The following is an 18,074-nucleotide window of genomic DNA, read 5'->3' as shown; positions in this document are numbered from 1 at the left end:
CCACATATGAGTTGAGATCATACAGTGTTTGTCTTTCTCTTTCTGGCTTATTTCACTTAACATAATACGCTCCAGGCCCATCCATGTTGTTGCAAATGGGACGATTTTGGCTTTTTTTCATGGCTGAGTAGTATTCCATTGTATATCTATACCACATTTTCTTAATCCAATCGTCAGTCGAGGGACACTTAGGTTGCTTCCACTTCTTGGCTATGGTGAATAATGCTGCAATGAACATAGGGGTGCATAAGCCTCTTTGGATTGTTGATTTCGGGTGCGTTGGATAGATTCCCAGTAGTGGGATGGCTGCATCATAGGGCATCTCTATTTTTAATTCTTTGAGGAATCTCCATACCGTTTTCCATAGAGGCTGCACCAGTTTGCATTCCCACCAGCTGTGTATGAGGGTTTCTGTTTCTCCACATCCTCTCCAACACTTGTTGTTTTTTGTCTTGGTGATTATAGCCATTCTAACGGGCGTGAGGTGGTATCTTAGTGTTGTTTTGATTTGCATTTCCCTGATGATTAGTGATGTTGAGCATCTTTTCATGTGTCTATTGGCCATCTGTATATCTTCCTTGGAGAAGTGTCAGTTCATTTCCTCTGCCCATTTTTTGATCGGGTTGTTTGTTTTTTTGTTGTTCAGTTGTGTGAGTTCTTTATATATTATGGAGATCAACCCCTTGTCAGATGTATGCTTTGCAAATATTCTCTCCCAGCTGGTTGGTTGTCTGTTCATCTTGATTCTAGTTTCATTTGTCTTATAAAAGCTCTTTAATCTGATAAAGTCCCACTTGTTTATTTTTTCTTTAGTTTCCCTAGTCTGGGTAGGCATGTCATCCAAAAAGATTCCTTTAAAACCAATGTCAAATAGTGTGTTGCCTTATTTTCTTCTATGAGTTTTATAGTTTCAGGTCTCACCTTCAGGTCTTTGATCCATTTTGAGTTAATTTTTGTGAACGGCGATAGCACATGGTCCACTTTCATTCTTTTGCATGTGGCTGTCCAGTTTTCCCAACACCATTTATTGAAGAGACTTTCCTTTCTCCATTGCATGTTCTTAGCACCTTTGTCAAAAATTAGCTGTCTGTATATGTGTGGTTTTATTTCTGGGCTTTCAATTCTGTTCCATTGATCTGTGTGTCTGTTTTTGTACCAGTACCATGCTGTTTTGATTACTATTGCTTTGTAGTATGTTTTGAAGTCAGGGATTGTGATGCCTCCTGCTTTGTTCTTTTTTTTTAGGATTTCTTTAGCTATTCGGGGTCTTTTGTTGCCCCATATAAATTTTAGTATTCTTTTTCCTATTTCTGTGAAGAATGTCATTGGGATTCTGATTGGGATTGCATTGAATCTGTAGATTGCTTTAGGTAATATAGACATTTTAACTATGTTTATTCTTCCAATCCACGTGCATGGGATATCTTTCCATTTCTTTATGTCATCATGGATTTCTTTCAATAACGTCTTGTAGTTCTCATTGTATAGGTCCTTCACCTCCTTGGTAAGATTTATTCCTAGGTATTTTATTCTTTTTGATGCAATTGTAAATAGTATTATCTTTTTGAGCTCTCTTTCTGTTAGTTCATTATTAGCATACAGAAATGCAACTGATTTTTGTAGATTGATTTTGTACCCTGCAACTTTGCTGTAGTTGTTGATTGTTTCTAATAGTTTTCCAACAGATTCTTTAGGGTTTTCTATATATACAATCATGTCATCTGCAAATAGTGAGAGTTTCACTTCTTCGTTACCTGTTTGGATTCCTTTTATTCCTTTTTCTTGCCTAACTGCTCTGGCCAAAACCTCCAGTACTATGTTGAACAGGAGTGGTGAGAGTGGGCAGCCCTGCCTCGTTCCTGTTCTCAGAGGAATGGCTTTCAGTCTTTCCCTGTTGAGTATGATGTTGGCTGTGGGTTTGTCATATATGGCCTTTATTATGTTGAGGTACTTTCCTTCTATTCCCATTTTATTGAGAGTTTTTATCATAAATGGATGTTGTATCTTGTCAAATGCCTTCTCTGCGTCTATTGAGATGATCATGTGGTTTTTATTCTTTGTTTTGTTGATGTGATGTATCACGTTGATTGATTTGCGGATGTTGAACCATCCCGGCCACCCTGGTATAAATCCCACTTGATCATGGTGTATGATCTTTTTAATGTATTGTTGTATTCGGTTTGCCAATATTTTGTTGAGGATTTTTGCATCAATGTTCATCAGCGATATTGGCCTGTAATTTTCTTTCTTTGCATTGTCTTTGTCTGGTTTTGGTATCAGGGTGATGTTGGCCTCATAGAATGATTTAGGAAGTGTTCCATCTTCCTCTATTTTTTGGAATAGTTTGAGAAGGATGGGTATTAAATCTTCTTTGAATGTTTGGTAAAATTCACTGAAGAAGCCATCTGGTCCTGGACTTTTATTTTTTGGGAGGTTTTTGATTACTATTTCAATCTCTTTACTTGTTATTGGTCTATTCAGATTCTCCATTTCTTCTTGGTTCAATTTTGGGAGGTTGTATAAGTCTAAGAATTTATCCATTTCTTCTAGATTGTCCAATTTGTTGGCATATAATTTCTCATAGTATTCTCTTATAATCCTCTGTATTTCCATGGTATCCGTTGTAATTTCTCCTCTTTCATTTCTAATTTTATTTACTTGAGCCTTTTCTCTTTTTTTCTTAGTAAGCCTGGCTAAGGGTTTGTCGATTTTGTTTATCTTCTCGAAGAACCAACTCTTTGTTTCATTAATCCTTTCTACTGTTTTTTTGGTCTCAATTTCATTTATTTCTGCTCTGATTTTTATTATTTCTCTCCTTCTGCTGGCTTTGGGCTTTGTTTGTTCTTCTTTTTCTAGTTCTGTTAGGTGTAATTTAAGGTTGCCTATTAGGGCTTTTTCTTGTTTGTTAAGGTGGGCTTGTATCGCTATGAGTTTCCCTCTCAGGACCGCTTTTGCTGCATCCCATATGGTTTGATATGGCATATTTTCATTTTCGTTTGTTTCCAGATAGTTTTTGATTTCTCCTTTAATTTCATCAATGATCCATTGGTTGTTCAGTAGCATGTTGTTTAATCTCCACATTTTTGTCACTTTCCCAGTTTCTTTTTCATGGTTCATTTCCAGTTTCATAGCCTTATGGTCTGAAAAGATGCTTGTTATGATTTCAATCTTCTTAAATTTATTGAGGCTTGCTTTGTTTCCCAACATATGGTCTATCCTAGAGAATGTTCCATGCACACTTGAGAAGAATGTGTAGTCAGCTGTTTTTGGATGGAGTGCTCTGTATATGTCTACTAGGTCCATCTCGTCCAGTTTTTCATTTAAGTCTACTATTTCTTTATTGACTTTTTGTCTGGATGATCTATCCATTGCTGTAAGTGGGGTGTTAAGATCCCCTACTATTATTGTGTTGTTGTTGATTTCTCCTTTTAGGTTTGTTAATAGTTGCTTTATGTACATTGGTGCTCCTATGTTGGGTGCATATATAAGTGATATGTCTTCTTGATGGAGTGTCCCTTTTATCATTATATATTTCCCTTCTTTGTCTTTCTTAACCTGTTTTATCTTGAAGTCTACTTTGTCTGATATGAGTATGGCAACACCTGCTTTCTTTTGTTTGCCATTAGCTTGGAGTATTGTCTTCCATCCTTTCACTCTGAGCCTGTGCTTGTCTTTAGTGCTAAGATGTGTTTCCTGAAGGCAGCATATTGTTGGGTCTTGCTTTTTAATCCATCCTGCCACTCTGTATCTTTTGATTGGAGAGTTCAATCCATTTACATTTAGGGCAATTATTGATATATGAGGGCTTAATGTTGCTGTTTTGTCGCTTATTTTCTGGTTCTTTTGCATCTCCTTGGTTTCTTGTCCCATTTGTTTTGGACTGCCAATTCAGTTTGGTTGTTCTGTCTTATGACTCTTCTAGTTTTCTCTTTGTTTATCATATGTGGTTTTGTTTTGATTATTTGTTTAGTGGTTATCTTGAGGTTTGGGCAAAAAATCTTGTGTATGAGATAGTCCATTATCTGATGGCCTCCTATTTCCTTATACTAAGTCAATTCAGTCACTTTCCTCTCCCCCTTCTAAGTTGTTCTTGTTATACCTTACTCTATCTTGTATTGTGGCTGTGTGTTTACAGTGATGAGGTTAAATTTATTTTTGGTGAGTTTCTTCCTTTGATCTTTGAATTTAGTATATAAGTGGTTGCTAACCTATTCCGGTAAAGATCTACTATTTTTCTGAGTTTGTCTACCTACTTTTCTCCTTGCTCCAAGCTTTGTGTTCCCTTTCTCTTCTTTTTTTCAGGCCTGAGGGCCTTCTTGAGTATTTCTTGTAGTGGGGATCTCATGGCCATGAACTCCCTTAGCTTTTGTTTATCTGGGAGAGTTACTATTTCTCCATCATATTTGAAGGATATTTTTGCTGGATAGATTATTCTTGGCTGAAAGTTTTTGTCTTTCAGTATTTTGAATATATCATTCCAGTCTCTTCTAGCCTGTAAAGTTTCTGTTGAGAAATCCACTGAGAGCCTGATGGGAGTTCCTTTGTACATTATTTTTTGTTTTTGTCTAGCTGCCCTTAATATGGTTTCTTTGTCGTTGACCCTGGCTAGCCTTACCACTAGCTGTCGTGGTGAAGGCCTTTGTCTGTTAATACATATAGGTGTCCTGTTGGCTTCGCTTACTGGTATTTCCTGCTCCTTCCCCAGATTTGGGAAATTCTCAGCTAGTATTTCCTTGAATAGGCTCTCTGTTCCTCTTTCCCTCTCCTCTCCCTCAGGAATACCTATAATTCTTATGTTACATTTTCTAATAGAGTCAGATATTTCTCAGAGTCTTTCTTCATTTCTTTTTAGTCTTAGTTCTCTCTCCTCTTCCATCTGGAGTATATCTGTATTCCTATCCTCTAAGGTGCTAATTCTTTCCTCCATATTGTCAGCTCTGTTCTTTAGAGATTCCAGATTCTCCTTTATCTCCTCCATTGTGTTCTTCATCTCCATCAGCACTGATTGGTTTTTCTTTATGATTTCAATCTCTTTTGTGAAGAAACTCCTAATCTCATTGAATTGTTTGTCTGTGTTGTCTCGTATTTCGTTGAGTGTTTTTATGATAGCTATTTTGAAATCTCTGTCATTTAGTTTATGGATTTCTGTGTCTTCGGGGTTGATTGCTGGGTGCTTGTCATTTTGTTTCTGGTCTGGTGATTTCATATATTTTTGCATTGTGGTTCCTGTGTTGGTTTTGTTTTTCCTCATCCTGGAAATCTCTGGTTGCAATTTCCACCTGCCACCACTGTCTGGTGGTAAAGGGCTGTGTAGTCTAAGCCCCCTGCGCTCTGTCCCGGTTTTTCTGCTGCGATCCGCAGTTTTGTTTTTTTTTGGTTTTTTTTTTCCCTGCTGCGATCCACAGGTCCAGTCGTTTGATCAGGTCTGCCGCGGATCGCTAGGTCTGGTCTGGTCGGTTGAGCTGCAGAGTCCGGTTTGCGGGGAGGGGGGAGCTCTCTCTTTTGCCCTCTGGGTCCCTGATGTGGGAGGCTTCTCGTTTGCCCCTCTTTATCCGCTCTCTGGGGTGCTCAGATGTTGATGGTAGCCCTGTGGCTCCTCTGAGTCCTCTGTGCCGGAGTTTCCCACTGGCTGAGAGAGTCCGAAGAGCCACGGTTTCCCCGCTGAGGGCCGCCCCTCCCCCCTCTCTGGGAGCCGCGTGGACCGGGATCGCTGATCTGATGGGGAGGGAGAGGAGTTCTCCTTACCTCTCCCCACTTCCTCCAGGTGCCCAGCACGTTTCGCTTTCAGATGTGCGGCAGTGTGGATCCCTCCGCTCTAGCTTTTCACTGTCTGGGATTCCGTTGTTGGTCTGTGACTGTTCCTTTTGTTGTATCTTGTCGGGGGAAGAGTTCATGGGAAAGCTCACTCCGCCATGATGCTGATGTCACTCTATCTCTTTCCCCTTTTGCAAAAACTGGACAACCTTGTGGCCTTTCTTCCGCTTTCAGGAATCTTACTAATTCTCTTTAATCAATCAAAACAAGAGGTCACCTATCCAAGTGATCCAGGAGGACTATCCTAAGATCTCCTGTTACAGTGCCAACTTAGGTTGACTGTCTTTTCAGAACAGAGATGCTGTGGTCATCTGATTACATGTGGTCTTCCCATAAATACCAGAGAATGAGGAAGAGGGCAGGATGGGGTGTGTGTGGGGGTGTGTGCGCGTGTGCAAAAATCTCTGGTTTTTAATTGCTTTGTTATTCACCACCTCCAAATAGCTAATCTTAATATTCTTCTACCCTAAAGATAATCTCAACACAAATCTGATGTCTTCTCTAAACTGGCAACTTGGCTTTCATTTTCTGATTTTTGTCTCCAAGTTCCCTCAGAAATGGACACGAGTTTCCATGTTCGTGCATCTCTCTTTTCCTCATCCCTTGTTCGGTCTCTACCGGCACTGGCCTCAGCAGTCTTGTGGCTCATGGGCCTCTCAGTGTGGAACAATCTTCCTTGTTCTTAGCCTCATTTTAGTGCAGATTTCTCCCAAGACTGCTCTGGAGAAGGAGTTAGGGATAATAATGTGAAACATGAACTTATCTTTAGCTGCAGGCTCAAGAAGACTACAAACGTCCACAGCTTAGGTGACAAAATGCTGTCACAGGGGTTCTACAATTTTCAGTCAGGTACCAGTAGTTTTCATATGTTTATGATAATTCCCTGAAAATGGAGGTTTGTTTTCTTCCAGTATTTTTATTAGAAAACACCCTTCAAAGAGTATGTCTAGCTTTCTAAATAGGCAAAAATATATGAATAAATACATGATGCTATTTCATTCATATTTCCTTGGCAGTCAGAACCATCAGCACTTGTCACCAATAAGAGGGAAAAACACCCTTCCTGCAAAAGATGAGACAAATTCTGTATCTTATATAAAAGTAGTTTTAACGTCATTTAGCTTTTCTTTCTATTAATGATTTCATTTTAGCACCAGCTACCTTCACACCATAAACCTCAAAACAGCTATGGAGAAACAAGACATTTATTTCTCTACCATAATTACAGGTTACAATGATGATAACTGTATGGAAAGATGAAAAGAAACTCAGGTGGCAGGCTTCTAACAGACACATCAAGCACCCAAGTTTGCAAAATATAAGGTTTAAGAGTCTTGTTTCTCTAGTAAATACAAGGAACAATTCATAACAGAAAATGAATCAGCTAACGTGAGCAGCCCCAAGGGAAGCAGACCTGGCTGTAAAGTGCATTGCTCTCACCTGGGCCCAGGAAAAGGAGGGAGCGGTTGCTTCCCCTCTCGCCAACCTCCGGCCCCACAATGAAACCTCCTGAATTACATGTGATGTCAGGTCTCCCTGCAGCAAGTGCCTTTCTTTCTGTTCCAGAAAAAGCTGCTGATTATCATTAGGGCTGATGCCTGACATAGTAATTAAGTGGCTGTAAAGCTGGGGTGTCCGAACGTGTGGCCTGGGAACAGCACCTAGATCTTCTCTAATCTTCACAGGAGCCTTGGACCCCTTGGCCTCCTCTTGGGCAAAGAAGCCCACCATCCACTCACCCCCTTGGGAGGCCTTGTCTTCTTTTGCTCACCAAAATGAGGTGGGCATGGAGAGGAGAGGTGAGAAAGAGCGAGGAAGTACTCTAGTGGAGGTGGCACCTGGTTCCCAGGTACTGGGAATGGGTCTGAAGTTGGCCAAGGAGGGGACCCTGTGAGGGTTCCATTTTCTCAAGACCAGCGCTGGCACCCACCCTTCCTCATGAAGCAAGCACTCTCCCCAGTATAAGCTGTCTTTTTTGCTGGAGAGTAAAACCAGAGATCTTCATTCCATTAAACACCTTAAAGGCTGTTGCCTTTTCATCCAGGTTTGTGGATTTGTCAAAGACACAGCTGGAGGTGGACCCCTACACAGTGACATTCTTGTTACATGGCTCATCAAGAGCAAAGGTGGAAGGCGCCAACCTGGAGGCCACGTGCAGGGGCCTGGACCTATGGATGCTGGGTAAGTTATCAATGCTGTACAGATACAGGCACAGGTGCTGGAAGAAATACAGTTTAACCCAGAAGTGGATCTGAGGGAAAAGGGAGAAATGAGGATCCTTCATTTGAATAATAATAGGACCCCAGTATCACCTCCCTTCCAACAAATGAACAAGACAAAAACAAAAGGGTGAGAGACAGAAAACAAGAAGGAGAAATGGAGTGTTGGGAGAGAGCCCCCACTTAGGAAGCTGCAAGGGGGCCATTGCTGCAAGCCCGGCACCACCACTCAGCTGGGAGCGGCACCTTCCAGGTGGATTTAATGAAGCAGGCAGCAAATGTGAGCTCAGCCACAGCCCCGGGGTTCCCAACATTCTCATTTAATACTTAATAAAATGCTGGTTTAACACCCAAGGAAACGGGCCCAGGTAAGACAGGGGCCATGCAGCTATTTATGTGGCAGAGTCAGGATTTGAACCCAAGGCTTCTAAACCTAAGCCTATACTCTCAAATGTTCAGATATAACAAGGTTCCATGTGACTAAGAATATATCCTTCCATGAAGAAAAAGATGTCTTTTGGAAACCTTGCTGGCTTCATTCTTTACTCTGAATTTTCTGCTAGGCATGCTCACGGACTGAACACTTAACTATATCCTAACACAGAGAGCTGGTTTGGCTGGAGCAGCTCATGCCTGTAAACACTGAGTGGCCAAGATGTTCTTTTTTCTGGCCTACGTGCAATACACTGGTTTCTATTCACAAGAGTTCAGGCTTTTGGAGCCCAGTGTTAGTAACCCCAGACTGGCTACTCTCAGAAAAGATACATTTTTGTACTGACCACAGTCACCTAGGTGAAGAATAAGTCATGTTCCCTTAAAAGACCTAAAATGCTTAACATCAGAAGGTAAGTTAATTTAATTTTAAGGAGAAGGCAGCGAAACGTGAGAATGAGCACAGAGCTGGGAATAATAAGAATTAGGATTTGGTCTCAGGTCTGTCCCAGTAGCTGGGTGACCTCAACCAAGGGGCCAAACTTCTCTGGATCATTCCTTTGCCCTGCAAGCCTCAGGTGGCTGTGCAAGGACAAAATGAGAATAATTTCAATGCCCAGCAAATGAAAGGCTTGACAGTCCTCTGTGGTCTGTGGGACCTTTTTGTTTTTTTTTTAGGTTTGAGAAGGATCAAGGGCAGTGATGGGAGGGGAGACACCATCAATTCTCTTCTGGACGAGTCTCTGACTCCTGAACAAACTCTCCCGGGGCCTGCCCCAGATCTCCCAAGATTAGACAGAGATAGAGACACACCAAATATACTTTTTGGTTGCCCATGGTTTGGCCCTTAGGGTCTGGGGGGAGCCAAGCCACCCTAGGAACTGGGAGTCGGTGCAGGCCTGAGGCTCCCGTGTAGGCCGTCCACCTGGCCATGACCACCGCATCCCCCGCTGGTGTCTTCTGTATCAGCCTCCTTGCCCAGCTCCACGTGGGCACGCCAGGCTGGCAGAAAGTCATCAGAGGAAGGGAAGTGTCACTCAATGTGGTCTAAGCCATTCATTCAAGGACTGGAGGAAGTCACAAGAGGCTCGCAGGCCACCTGTGGCACTGGCACTGTTTCTCCCTAACTTGCCACGGAGGCTGGTGTGGCTGTTTCAGCAGCCTTCCCTGTCCTCACTGGATGGACTGGTGTCTTCCTAACAGGACCTCTCGACATTTTGTCAGTGGTGGCTCTGCCTATCCCACTCTCTTCCATGCTAATACTAGTCTCACCTCTTTGGTGTAATGGGAGGGCTGGGCTCTCCTGGATTCTAACTGCAACTTCCTCCAGGCTACGCTTTTATGTCAGAGCGCCAGAGCCGTGCAATGCAGGAGACTTTGCAGCTCAATCCAGTCCCAGCCTCTCAAGTGGAGCCTGCACAGTGCTCTAAGAGGGGTTTTCCCGAGGAAAGGATGGTCTGCACCAGAATCAGCTCTTCCCTAGCCCTGGCCCGGCCCACGCCCCTCCTCACCACCAAGACGTGCTCGAGAAGGTCCAGGTAGCCGAGGGTGCACTCCGTCCCGTACCGCAAGGCTCTGGTGCGCACCTCCTCGCTGACGTCAGGGTGGAAGGATGCTTGCTGGAGAGAGAAAGGAATGTTGACGTCTCAACACAGGAAGAGCCAGCTGGTGAGTGTACTAGGTGGTGAGGGGGTTGTCACCTGCCCAGCAGTGTTGTGCAGCCCTGGACTCAGAGGCAGGAAACTTCGATTCTGGAACTCCCTCTCCCATACCCTCAGTGACCTCCCTCATCAGAAACCTTCCCTGGCTCCCTGGATAGAGGTGGTGGCCCCTCCACACTCTCCTGCCACCTCCCACCTGTCCCCACAGAGGGTTCTCTGATACTTTGGGTCTTGCCTTTTTTAGTGTCCTGGGGCCGGACAAAGCAAGTGAAGCTGGTCCTGCTTTCCTTCCTTTCTCCCTGCCCCCTTTTACTGAAATGTAAGAAATTCCACATGCACGAGAAAGTCCAGGAAAGATTCGTGATCTGGGCTTACAGCAGGAGATGTGCTGCCCCAGGGCCAGCCCGCCTTTCTCCAGCAGCGTGAGGAGTCCTGGAGACCCCTGTCTGCTCACAAGCTCATCATGCCCAGGTCCTCACTCTGTGGCCTGACCACACTGCAGTCACAGTGAGTCTCCCGACCAGAGCCCCTAGGCTCCTGGGAAACTTCAGATAAGGAGCTCCCCAGCACCCTCAGAGGCACCGTAAATAACTCATCCCACATTACACATGTCGAGATAAGCAAACCAGGACATATGGTTAACACAGCATCCTGTGCTTTTTTCTTGCACTTGTGACCTGCCGACTTGAGTCATTCATAATATATCATTTCAGATGACACACCCACTCACGGGGTTGCCAGATTAACTACAGAACACGTAGTTACATTTGAATTCTGGATAAACAATGAAAAATTTTTAGCATAAGTATGAGACACTCTATTTTTTATTTGCTAAATCTGGCAACCCTACCCATTTAGCCTTTCTTCCTTCTATAGCCTCACTCTGGAAAGAACTTGAGGGGCTTATGAGAATACATAAAATAGAAAACTGCAAATAAATCACAAATCAAGACAAATACAAATCACACATTAGGATAAAAGGTCAAGGCAGAAGGAGCAAGTGACCAGCCTCCATGCTCCTTCCACCCTAATCCCTAGGGGTACTGTTGGGAACACCTGTGGGCTCTCCCCTCACCTTCCCCCTAACATCACCCAGAAGGAGTGGGGATAATTCCAGTGGCCAGCATCTGTCATTTAAGAGCCCAGTTTTACTCATCTGAAGACTAACGAATGGGCCATGCCTTTAACCACTATCATGTTTTACTCATCCTCACTCATGTCTCTGCAAGTGTGAGGACAGATCCCACGTCTGGTTTGATGAGACACCACCACGGGGACACATGGGCTATGAGGCTACTCATTGTCACTACTCCATAGGTGATGTGCAAGGCCCTCATTGAGAGTTGTGTGGGAGCTGAGGGTGAGGCACTCTTCTCCACGGCTGGTGGTTCTGTAACTTGGTAGAACCTCTTAGGAGAGCAATCTGCCAACAATTAAAATGTCATACTATTTGATCCTCTAATTCTATTTCTGGGAGTCTTGCCTAAGGAAATTATCCAAAGCATAGCAAAAACAGATATGCCCAAAGATGTTCATTGCAGTAAAGTTAATGATTAAAAAAAGTGTAGAAAATCTAAATATCTGGTAATGGAGAAAAGATTATATTCATTAACAGAGTATTTTGTGGTCATTAAAGAGTCAATTATAATGACTCATAGTAACAAAGAAACAGCCACATAACACTAACTGTAATAATAGACATAAAACTGTATCTAATGTAGACATACACACATGAAGGTAAGACCAGAAAGAAACAGACACTAGAATTAACTTAGGGTGTAGGGAAGTCCTTTGTCCCCACCTGAGGAATTAGTGTAATCCTCCCTTTCTGATAAAATGAGCCAGTATGGAACTTACTGCCCTTTCATTTTGCCCCGGCTACCCTGCTCAGCACCAAAGGCAGTGCTTGGACATGGCAACTTGGCCCTCTGCTTGGTATGTAAGTGTTCCTTCTGGATCCACCACTCGGCCTCCCTGGCATTCTATATATTCCTTATCGCAAGCATGCTGTTTCTGGCAAGCTGCCTCATTTCTTTTCTGCAAAGGGGTGGGGAATATGGGAGAACAAAGGAAATGCAAATGTCAATAAGTCTGTTAAATAAGTCCAGTCCTAACAGGAGTCTCAGGGCTCAGTGGTGACACTTGTCGTCAAGTCTAGCTTCTGTGTGTGAAGCTCTGGCTGTTATTTTTCCTGCAAAATCAGGATGGTCTGATCCAAAAGCGAGATAACAGCGAGGACCTGAGGCTGGACAAACAGCACCTGTACTTCAATCCTTAACCCCCTCCCCTGAAAACAGGGGGATGTGTGTTAGAAAGAGACTTGAAAATCTGAGCTGCCTTCCATTTCCACTTGAATCATTGTCTTTTCTTCTGTTTAACTTCCCCTTTCATTTCACGTCTGTAACATGGAGACAAAGTACCACAGTGACCTTGAGTAGTATGGCTGGGAGGCCAGGGGCAGCAGACACAGATTGGCCGTGAAATCAGAAGACTTGGTTTCAGTTCTGAAAGAACTGATAGTGAATAGCTGTGTGACCTTGGTCATGCCACTTAATCTCTCCAAGCCTGTCTCATCATCCATCAAATTAGGGTAATTCCCCTTGCCTTTCTTATCTAGGATCAAACGACAGAATATACATGACAGCCCCTCCCAAAACCATGGGTGCCCTGCATGGACACCCTGACGGCATTTGGCCGTATTTTGCTCCTCCTTTAGGAGTTATCACTTCTGGCGGGAGATTCCATCAAGCACAGAAAAATAGCAAATACTGTGGCCTCAGAAGATAGCCTACACTCCCTGGCCCAAAACACAGGTCCTTCATGAAAGTGGCCCTATCACCTTGCCACCTTCTTCTCCCCACCTACCCCCTGCGCTCTACCCTCCATCACACCCAGGAGAGCAGTAAATGTGGTGTTGTCTCCCACACCAGGCCCTTGCACACCCATTCCTTCAGCCTGGTTGCCTCGCCCTCCCTCTACCCAGTTACCTCCAACTCATTCTACCCCATCTGAGGAACCCCGGAGAAGCCATCACTTGGACCTGGCACCAGCTGCCCCCACAACTCACTTCACTACAAAGAATGGCCCTGTCCCCTCAGACCCCAACTCCTGTGGTTCATCCCTGCCTGCTCACCATGGCGGGGGGTTACCAATTGACCACCGAGCAGAAGTCAGAGGCCCTGGGGCAAGGCTGTTCCTAGCAGGGTGAAGGGCTGGGGTGGGGGTGCTCAATGGGAGGTAGGGGGATAGGGTGCTCTTAGGGCTCCCTTTCTTATTGGACAAAAAATAAAGGTTGTAAAGCTCAGGTTTCCCCAGCTCCCTCACCAAGCATGGGCTCAGGGCAGCTGCCCAGGTGGCCACCCAAGGATCAGAAGATCTTCTCCAAGATTCTGGCACAGAGAGCAAAAAGGCAGTGCCCCAGTGTTCCGTTCTGTTCCTCTAACTCACTTCCTCACTCAGTTACGGCAACACCCCTCCTAGCACAGTATGGCTCGCCTCCGGAGGCAGGAAAGGGTGCAGGCAGAAGGGAGATGCAGTTTTCATTTAGAGGGCCTGGAACAAAAGCCACAGTCCCTCTACTACCATCACCCTGGCCTCCACCACACCCTCCGTAAGGTGGCCTGCCTATTTAGGAAGAACTGAGAGGAGAAGTGGGAGGGTTAAGTCAGCAGGCCAACTCCATCGTCTCTCAAACGCAAAACTACCCTAGAGAGTCATTTCCCACTGGCTGATGCGTACATGCCCTCAGCATACATTTTACACAAAGTCTAAGGTATTGGGCTGCCCCCTTCTACACAGGGCCGGCCCCGCCCCTTGTCCAGGCTAAACTGCACACTCAGTCATGACAGAGCACTATCTCTCCAACCAAAACAACGCCAAGACCTTTACCTTGCAAGCCGTCAACATATCGGCCACGGCTTTGCGGCTCAGATTGGCAGTGGCGATCACATCCTCCTGCCTACAGGAGTTCCCAGCGGCCACGGCTTTGGCTGTTGCCATGGTGATGCCTTTCGTCATCCTTATCGATTCTTCAGGTGATGATGTCTTTTCAGGTACCTCTTTTGACTGGAACACCTGGAAGTTAGAAATAGGTGAAAAAAAAAAAATCAAAAAGGGAAGGACAAAAACAATTCATTCTTCTCCGACCAGGCTACCGCTCAGTGTCTGAAAATCGAGCTAGCAATGGGAAGAAACTGTCAAATGGCAGGAAATTAAATTTCTACTTTGAGCACTGTAATATCATTCTTGCTTTCAAGACTCTAGCATGGATAAGCCTCGCACACCTGTACCCGGCATTCACAGGAACAATATGGTGAGGGAGACATATCTACAGCATTAACCCGTTTCTCTGCAGAAACTGATACTCGGTATTTGCGAACTATCCTGGGGAGGTGGTTGTGCCACTTCCCGGTCCTTTTGCCCATCCCTGCTGGTGCTTCAGCAGTTCCCAGAAACTCTGCAGTCCCAGTGCTGGTTCTCGGGCAGGACTGACCTGGACGCTTTACTCTGGACTTACCTCTCTTTTTCTAAGGGGCTGTGGGGGTGGGGAAATTCAGTTTCTTCTATTCTTAGCCTGTCTCACAAATATAACTGCATAATTGTACAGAGGCGTTCAGGTTGAGTGCACCATGGTGACACTGTGAATTATTTACCAACACACATACACACACACACCCCTTTACAGAAGCTGAAATAAATTAACCACGGTAAGTGAAAATCCTACTTTAAAGTTCTACCTGTTAGTCAAGCTAGCTGTGACTGCTTCAAGCCCATCTGTCTTGTGTCTTTAACATGAGTGATTGGTGCCCTGCTGTGTGCTGAATGTGCATGTGTGCCTGCACATGAGGACTCCCAAACCAGTTGGGGCTGCTCTGTCCTCAGCCACGTTTCAGCAGGGAAGTTTTCCCTGAGGCAGAAGGGAGGACCTAGCCAGCATCCCTGCCATGCGCCAACCAGTGTCGAACATCACACTCCCCCTCAAAATCGACAGCTGGAATTAAGCTGCCCAGAACCACCCCTGAATGCTACAGTGGGGTGAATGCCACATGTCCAGAGCCCTCCACACTCACATGGCCCTCGGGGCACATGCTCCTTTGGAAACCTCCTACGTCCATGGAAAAACACAATCTGGGTCAATTCTAAACCACATTGGTATACTAAGGTTGACCATGTGTCTGTAATTTCCCAGGAAAGATCCAAATTTCAAATCTCCTTCCATTGCCAACATTTGGCCCACCCACACCTGTCAGAACATGTCTAGACTTTTGGTAGGAAACACCCAGCCCATGTAGGCAGGAGAAAGCCAGGCAGCAGTGCTCAAGGAAGCCACTTGTATTTTTTAGTTTATCCTTTCTGTGAGAACTAAGCCCAACACCAAGGCTGGAGTCGTTAAAAACAGGACAATAGACCCCAAGCCTCCATAACCAAAACCAATAGAATTGCTCACTTCTACTGCTGACCTTGAGGGGCTTGTGGCCTTCACAGGTGACTCTCTAAAGATGCAGAACAACTGGCAGCAAAGGCAGGTCCCCCATTCCTCCCTCCAAAAAAGAGGTTGAATCTGTGACCAGACGTCTTATTAAAAGGAAATCTCAGTCTGAAACCACTCATTTTCAGCATATTTCTATTTCGAAGGATGAGGATGAGTCAACCCACAACCGTCATGGGATCAAAAGGGCAGTAGATAACATCCATATCTTGTTAACACCAGGACACCCACATGCTGTGATGCTGGAACCCGGCAAGAAGGAACACAGGGTCAATTTCTCTGAGATCAGACACCTCAAACAGAAGGAAGGTGGATTTGAAAGGGAAGTGTCGCGGGTAGAGGCCTCCAGGTTTTTCTAATTGTGAACCTCAGACTCCAAAATCCACGTGTGCAGCAGCGTGAGCTGTTGCCGAAAGCAATGGCAATCGATGGGGGCTGTGTGTGGCTACACATTATACATGCCATTTAAACAAGGTGAGTGCAAATAGCCATACTGAGTTTTCTCTTTGCCAAGAATCTTTTGTAATGCTTTCCTTTCACGCTGCAATTTTAGTGAAATTAAACCTGGATAGTCATAAGTGATACATTTCTATTAATTTCTTAGTTAGTTACAAATTGACCTGGCCAAACTCCGAGATGTCAGTTACACATAGGGTCTCATTATACAAAGTTACCAGCAGGCAAGTGAGTGGGTCTCCCCAGCTCAGGCGCTCCAGGTGAAAAACCTCTTTATGCTAAAAATCTCTGGGAAGTCTGCACTGGGGTCAGCTGTTGGACGCGGGTGCCCGAGGGAGGTTGGACTGTTGGCTCCTTACCGTGAGCTCCTGCTTCATGTACTCAATCGTGGCCTCCAGCGCCCGTGTGCCCCGGGTGGCCTCGTCCTCCACCGCCTTCACAGTCTTGAGGAGGGAGGTAACATTGGTCACCATCACCTGCAGAGGAAGAGAGGCGGAGAGAAAACAGAGTGCACTGAAGTCCAATCTCTACTCCTTTTAGTTCCAGATCTAGTGCCATGAGCACCAACACCTCTCTTTAAGTGAGAAACAGGCTCAGATGCGTATTCTCCTGATATTCTCGTGGGTGCTTCTCTCACTCCAGCACGCCCCCTGCACGCTTGCCCCTAGTTGGGGCTCCACTCTACCTTGGCGGCCCCCTTGAGCTGGTACATGGAGGGGTCGTCGGCAGGCTTGCTGGCTGCTCCCTTGGTAGCACCAATGAGATCTGAAAGGGCTTTGGCCACATCTTTGATGGCGTTGATTAATACCACCTGGAAGAGAGCACGGAGCCCAGGTGAGCCCACCCGAGCAGTCACCTGCTGCTTCACCAAGAGCACACAGCCTGGGGGCAGGTAGGGGTGTTTGGGGGGCAAGTTTCTGCATCAGCAGCTCTCAAGCCTGCAGCAAGGTACAGTGCCCAGGAGCCAACCCCGGAGAGTCTGATGCAGGAGTCTGGGTGAAGACCCAGCATCAACTTTAAGAAGCTCCCCAAGGGAGGCTGACGCTGAGCCAGAATACAGAATCCAGGTATACTTAGCATGCTCAAACACCTCCTAGCTGGCAGTTCTGCTGACAAGTTGCCTATGAAAGGATGAAAGCAGCTAAGCAGACACCTGCGAGGCAACACCACTCACCTGTGCCCTGAACTGGTAACCAAAACACTGAGAACAAAATGCAAGCCTCATACCCTGGCCTGCAAGGCATCCACGGCATCCTGCCTGCACTGCCAGCTCCGGTTCACAGGATTCTCGGACTCACAACATGCTATAGGCACATGGGCCTTTCTTCCCCACTGGAAATCCCAACTCATTCCTGCTTCAGGGCCTCCGCTCTTGCTCTTGTCTCACCCTGCAACCCGGCTCTTTTCATCATTCAGGTCTCAGCTCAAATGTCATGTCCTCAGAGACCTTTCCTGACCACCCTAGTTATAGCACCCCCCGCCAAAATCCCTGATTTTTGCCTTGTTTATTTATAGCACTTAACAGTTTGTGGAATTACTTTATCATTCATTCACTTATACATTGTCTCTCTTCTCCTCCAACCTGGATGTAGGTTCCAGGAGGGCCAGCCTGGACTTCTGTCTGTTGTGTTTTGCAAGCAGAACAGGGCCTGGCATGTGGTGGGCACTCAGCAAATAATCATGGAATGAATGAATGGATACATAGGTGTGTACCCACACAACACTGGATATAATACAGTATCTTCACTTTTCTAACTGAACAGAGACCACAGGCCATCTTTTCAGTATGCCGGACCTGGAATCAGACGTACCAGCCACACTTAGGAATTACATGATATTAGGCATTACACTTAAGTCTTCTCGGTCCAGTGGCTACAGTAACAACCTCTACTTCTATAACAACAATCACCACTTCCCTTTATTAAGGGCAGCGTTCCAGGTGCTGAGTCAAGCACGCTACATGTTATCTCGTTTAATCCTGCCATTTCAGGTGGGAACTGTGAC

The 18,074-nt window shown here is 45.3% G+C and overlaps 1 protein-coding gene across 6 annotated transcripts in view; it reads right to left on the bottom strand.

Annotated features, from left to right (window-relative positions):
- Positions 1-18,074, bottom strand: part of TLN2 (talin 2) — a 425,009-nt gene that overhangs the window by 27,979 nt on the left and 378,956 nt on the right. For 5 of the 6 annotated variants that reach the window (XM_087428086.1, XM_087428077.1, XM_087428084.1 and 2 more), the window contains 4 exons: positions 16,756-16,881; positions 16,430-16,546; positions 14,015-14,200; positions 9,977-10,084 (listed from right to left, as the gene is read on the bottom strand). In XM_087428086.1, the coding sequence (XP_087284212.1) occupies positions 9,977-10,084; positions 14,015-14,200; positions 16,430-16,546; positions 16,756-16,881 (537 nt within the window). The remainder of the gene's footprint in view (positions 1-9,976; positions 10,085-14,014; positions 14,201-16,429; positions 16,547-16,755; positions 16,882-18,074) is intronic. The other variant, XM_087428092.1, reaches the window with a different exon arrangement.

This window comes from Ceratotherium simum, chromosome 3 (assembly GCF_057802395.1).
Source record: "Ceratotherium simum simum isolate JZ-2026a chromosome 3, ASM5780239v1, whole genome shotgun sequence".
Classification (NCBI taxonomy): Eukaryota; Metazoa; Chordata; class Mammalia; order Perissodactyla; family Rhinocerotidae; genus Ceratotherium; species Ceratotherium simum.
The sequence above is the reverse complement of the archived record's forward strand: the minus strand, read 5'-3'. Positions and strand labels throughout refer to the sequence as shown.